Source organism: Amblyraja radiata, chromosome 3, assembly GCF_010909765.2.
Source record: "Amblyraja radiata isolate CabotCenter1 chromosome 3, sAmbRad1.1.pri, whole genome shotgun sequence".
Taxonomy (NCBI): Eukaryota; Metazoa; Chordata; class Chondrichthyes; order Rajiformes; family Rajidae; genus Amblyraja; species Amblyraja radiata.
Window position 1 is genome coordinate 22,236,723 of NC_045958.1, and position 6,000 is coordinate 22,242,722.

A 6,000-nucleotide genomic window follows, 5' to 3' on the forward strand; every position below is an offset into this window, starting at 1 on the left:
TGGCCCTTGTGGCTAAAGGGATCTGGGGGTATGGAGAGAAGGCAGGTACAGGATACTGAGTTGGATGATCAACCATGATCATATTGAATGGCGGAGCACGCTCGAAGGGCCGAATAGGTAGTCCAGTACCTATTTTCTATGTTTCTATTCATCTGGTTTGGTTTTGTAGCCTTTAATACCCTTAATACTTAATAACCTTTGAAACTTTCAATTGGCCAAATACAAGTTTTTTTTAAAGATTTTGGATTTCTCTTGGTCTAGATGTGAAAAGAACTTCCTATCACCACCCTGAATGATCTGATTTTGTAATATCCTGTTTCAAACACCACCAGATCTACCTACATAGAAACATAGAGAATAGGTGCAGGAGTAGACCATTGGGCCATTCGAGCCTGCACCATCATTCAATATGATCATGGCTGATCTTTTGGAAAGATTTTTCCAAAATCAGAACCCTGTTCCTGCTTTCTCACATACCTGTATCCTCTGATTCCGTCAGCCCCAAGAACTAAGAGCTTATGTACCTAACCATAAGGCTCATGCCTACGCATCTTATCAATAGACAACAGACGCAGGTGTAGGCCATTTGGCCCTTCATACCATTCAATGATCATGGCTGATCATCCACAATCTGTACCCCATTCCTGCCTTCTCCCCATATCCCTTGACTCCGCTATCTTAAGAACTATATCTAACTCTCTCTTGAAAGCATTCAGAGAACCGGCCTCCACCGTCCTCTGAGGCAGAGAATTCCACAGACTCACAACTCTCTTTGTGAAAAAGTATTTCCTCATCTCCGTTCTAAATGGTTTATGTCTTATTCTTAATCTTATATGTTTCAATGAGGTATCCTCTCATCCTTCTTAATTCCAGAGTATACAAGCCCAGCCGCTCCATTCTATCAACATATGACTGTCCCGCCATCCCGGTAACTAACTAACCTTGTGTACTTATGCTGCATTCCCTCAATAGCTAGAATGTCCTTCCTCAAATGTGTAGACCAAAACTGCACACAGTACTCCAGGTGTGGTCTCATTATGGCCCTGTACAACTGCCGTAGGACCTCTTTGCTCCTATACTCAACTCCTCTTGTTATGGCCAACATGCCATTCACTTTCTTCACTGCCTGCTGTACCTGCATGCTTACTTTCAGTGACTGATGAACAAGGACCCCCAGATCCCGTTGTACTTCCCCTTTTCCCAACTTGACATCATTTAGATAATAATCTGCCTCTCTGTTTTTGCCACCAAAGTGGATAACCTCACATTTATCCACATTAAACTGCATCTGTCATGCATCTCTACACTCACCCAACCTGTCCAAGTCACCCTACATCCTCATAGCATCCTCCTCACAGTTCACACTGCCACCCAGCTTTGTTTCATCTGCAAATTTGGTAATGTTATTTTTAACCCCTTCATCTAAATCATTGATGTGTATTGTAAATAGCTGCGGCCCCAGCACCGACCTCACTGGTCACTGCCTGCCATTCTGAAAGGGGCCTGTTAATCCCTACTATTTGTTTCCTGTCTGCCAACCAATTTTCTATCCATGTCAACATCCATGTGCTCTAATTTTGCCCACTAATCTCCTATGTGGAACCTTATCAAATGCTTACTGAAAGTCCTGGTACACTACATCCACTGGCTCTCCCTTGTTCATTTTCCTAGTTACATCCTCAAAAAATTCCAGAAGATTAGTCAAGCATGATTTCACCTTTGTAAATCCATGTTGACTCAGACCGATCCTGCTGCTGCTATCAAAATGTGCGGCTATCTCATCTTTTATAATTGACTCCAGCATCTTTCCCACCACCGATGTCAGGCTAACTGGTCTATAATTCCCGGTTTTCTCTCTCCCGCCTTTCTTAAAAAGTGGAATAACATTAGCTACCCTCCAATCCATAGGAACTGATCCTGAATCTATAGAACATTGGAAAATGATCATAAAATTGCGTCCACGATTTCTAGAGCCACCTCCTTAAGTATAGTTTAACCCACTTAGCACCAATTCATTCTCTGGAACATGTTCTTTACCCTCTTCAAAGTGATGGTTGAGTGATGGGCCAGGTAAGTATTCTGCCATTGTTTATCCATGCCCAATAAAACATGCAATAACCCTGAGACACCATAAGCCTGATGCTTTCTCTTTATAGTTTCTGTCAGAGGTGGTGTGGCTGCAGCCTACCTGTCCGGGTGAGTCTGTCGAGCCTCTCCACACTGGCGGAGGAGAGGCGGCGAGCTCTGGGGCTGCTGACCGGAGTGGTTGGGTTGGAGAACTCCGAGTCCACATCGTTGTTTGCATCCTCTCTGGAGAACAGCAGTTCCTTGGCGCATTTGTGACAGACACTGTGCTGGCAGGGCAGGATCAGTGGATGAGTGAAGAGCTCCTTACAGGATGGGCAGATCAGCTCCCGCTCAATGTTTTTAATGGGAACCTGCAGAAAGACCCATCGACAGTGCTTCAGTGATCCAGCACATCATATTGTCAGCAAACTCTGCCAATAGTTTTAAACAATGCACACAATATTGTACTCAATATTTGCAATGGTGATGAAGGGTCTGATGAAGGGTCTGTCTCATCCCGAAACGCAACATATTGCTTTTCTCCAGAGATGCTGCCTGACCCGTTGAGTTACTCCAGTATTTTGTGTCTATCTTCCTATAATTTAGTGTTGGAAGGAACAGCAGATACTGGTTTAAACCGAAGATAGACACAAAAAGCTGGAGTAACTCAGCGGGACAGGCAGCATCTCTGGAGGAATGGATGACGTTTCGAGTCGAGACCCTTCTTCAGACTGGCGTTTAGTTTTGCGATACAACACGGAAATGCTGTCTGTCCATTCCACTCTCACATGCTGCCTAACTCGTTGAATTATTCCTGCACTTTGTGTTTTGCGGGATTATTCCATCACCCCGCAGTTCCTTAAACCTGTTCACAATAATTCTACGCTATCACCCATAAACTGTTCACAATAATGTTATGCTATTCAACTTTCTCATCTACTCCCTGCACATTAGGGGCATTTTTACAGAAGTCAAGGAACCTACAAACCCGCACATCTTTGGGATCTGGGCCAAAACCGGAGCACACAGAGGAAACACATCCGGTCATAGGGAGAATGTGCAAACTCCACAGCACCCAAGGTCGGGATCGAACCCAGGTTTCTAGTGCTGTGAGACTGCAGGCCCACTGCTAATATAGAAGAGCTGGAGTTGGCCATTCAGCTCCTCAGTCCTGCCCCACCGTTCAATATGATCACCTAGGCATGCGATTCATAGCTGAGCCAATTTCCCTATCCTCTCTACTTCCCTGAACTTTCAAAAATATATCTACCTCACCCTTAACTACCTCCAATGATCTAGACTCCACAGCCCTCTGTGGTAGAGAATTCCAGAGATTCACCACCTTTGGTGAGAAGTTCCCATCAATCCTCAGAGGCCATAACATACAAGTATCCTGAGTAGTGATCCACAAGCTTTGCTGAATGCAACTGGAACGAATAACTGCAGATGCAGGAAATGTTGGAAAAAAAACAAGGAATGCTGGAAGCTTTCAGCAGGTGAATCAGTATATCTGGGGGATAGATTGAGTCAATGTTTCAGGTCATGAACCATGGAAAAGTGAGAAAACAACTGTGTTAATTTAGGGGGGAGGGGTAGGGGCTGCAGAGACGAAGGGTTGTCCGTGATATAGCGCTGACAGTTATTGTTGGAGACAGAATAACAAAACGCAAAATAAAAAAGATAGACATTAGACAATAGACAATAGGTGCAGGAGTGGGCCATTCGGCCCTTCAAGCCAGCACCGCCATTCAATGTGATCATGGCTGATCATCCCCAATCAGTACCCCATTCCTGCCTTCTTCCCATAACCCCTGACTCCGCTATCTTTAAGAGCCCTATCTAGCTCTCTCTTGAAAGTATCCAGAACCGGCCTCCACCGCCCTCCGAGACAGAGAATTCCAAAGAGTCACAACTCTCTGTGAGAAAAAGTGTTTCCTCGTCTCCGTTCTAAATGGCTTACCCCTTATTCTTAAACTGTGGCCCCTGGTTCTGGACTCCCCCAACATCGGGAACATGTTTCCTGCCTCTAGCGTGTCCAAACCCTTAACAATCTTATAGGTTTCAATAAGATCTCTTCTCATCCTTCTAAACTCCAGAGTGTACAAGCGCAGCCACTCCATTCTCTCAGCATATGACAGTCCCGCCATCCCGGGAATTAACCTGGTAAACCTACGCTGCACTCCCTCAATAGCAAGAATGTCCTTCCACAAATTAGGGGACCAAAACTGCACACAATACTCCAGGTGTGGTCTCACTAGGGCTCTGTACAACTGCAGAAGGACCTCTTTGTTCCTATACTCGACTCCTCTTGTTATAAAGGCCAACATGCCATTCACTGCCTGCTGTACTTCCCCTTTTCCCAACGACACCATTTAGATAGTAATCTGCCTTCCTGTTTTTGCTCCCAAAGTGGATAACCTCTTTGGTAGCAAAAACAGGAAGACAGATTACCGCATTTGCAGAGAGAGGAAAGTTGCAGTGATTATTTAGAAATAGCTAAATTCAATATTAAGTCCCAAAGACTTGCTATTTTGGGGGTTTCTTTTGGGTGTCAATGGACCACGTAGGAGAACGAAGGGAGAGGGAGAGGGAGAGAGCGAGAGAGACGTTAAGGACGGTCCTTGCAGATAGACACAAAATGCATTCCGTCTTAACCTACCTGATCTCCCGGTGGCTCAGCACTTCAACCCCCCCTCCCATTCCCAATCTGACCTTTCTGTCCTGGGCCTCCTCCATTGTCAGAGTGAGGCACAATGCAAATTGGAGGAACAGCATCTCATATTTCGCTTGGGGAGTTTACACCCGTGCGGTATGAACATTGACTTCTCTAACTTCAGATAGCCCTTGCTTTCTCTCTCCATCCCCTTCCCCTTCCCAGTTCTCCCACCAGTCTTACTGTCTCCCACTACATTCTATCTTTGTCCCTCTGACATAAGTCTGAAGAAGGGTCTCGGCCCGAAACATCGCCCATTCCTTCTCTCCAGAGATGCTGCCTCGCCCGCTGAGTTACTCCAGCATTTTGTGTCTACCTTCGATTTAAACCAGCATCTGCAGTTCTTTCTTACACACGGTCCTTGGAGAGATGTGTTCTGCAAAGTGGCCCGGAGCCATGGGATGAAAGGAGTGGTGGGTTGGTGGTAGGGGAGCACAGATCTCCAGCAATGTGCCACTGAGCTGGGGCGAACGTGAACAACACAACATATGTCTCACTTCAGAACGCTCCGAAGAGGCGGCAAAGTTTCGCTGCTGACGCTTTGGTGCCTTTTAACCGACGTGGCCCGGGACTCGGCCCTCGCTGCTCATTGCTGGGTGTCAGACGTGCAAACATGGAGCAAGGCCACAGTTTAGAGGACCTCGATCTGATCAAAGACCAGACATGATCCAGAGGAACACAATGAATTGCAGATATTGGAATATTGAGCAAAGCATAAAGTGTTGGAGCAACTCAGCGGGTCAGGTAGGGAATGGACAGGCGACGTTTCGGGTGGGGACCCTTCCTCAGATTGCCCATTCCCTCCCCAGATGCTGCTGGCCCGCTCAGTCCCTCCAGCACTGTGTCACTGCGCTTGACCCAGAGTTTGACCTGGAGCAAAGGTCGCCGTGGAACCCGTTAGGAAAGTTGTAAGCTTTAGTGCAAAGCCCAGCGGTTGCTAACGTGGTAGTCGGGGCTGAGATGGGGGTCCCTTCACCAGAAGCCACGGGAGGTGCAACGTACTTGACCCTGCAGCGCTGATCCTCCGCTCGGCGCTCGGACCCAATCCCCAGACAGCGGCTGATTCAGGGGCATTGCCGTCTAGACATGGGCGATGGACTACAGAGAGCCCCGAGCAGAGGGTGGGGCAAGGGGCGTGAAGAGCCACGCTTCAGTCTGGGTACTCCTGACCCGAAACATCACCCGTCCATCCCCTTCCCAGATGCGGGCTGAACCTACTG

General features: G+C 47.1%; 1 protein-coding gene across 3 annotated transcripts in view; it reads right to left on the reverse strand.

Annotated features, from left to right (window-relative positions):
• Positions 1–6,000, reverse strand: part of trim36 (tripartite motif containing 36) — a 99,626-nt gene that overhangs the window by 92,680 nt on the left and 946 nt on the right. For all 3 annotated transcript variants that reach the window (XM_033017447.1, XM_033017446.1, XM_033017445.1), the window contains exon 2: positions 2,189–2,438. In XM_033017447.1, coding sequence (XP_032873338.1) covers positions 2,189–2,438 — 250 coding nt within the window. The remainder of the gene's footprint in view (positions 1–2,188; positions 2,439–6,000) is intronic.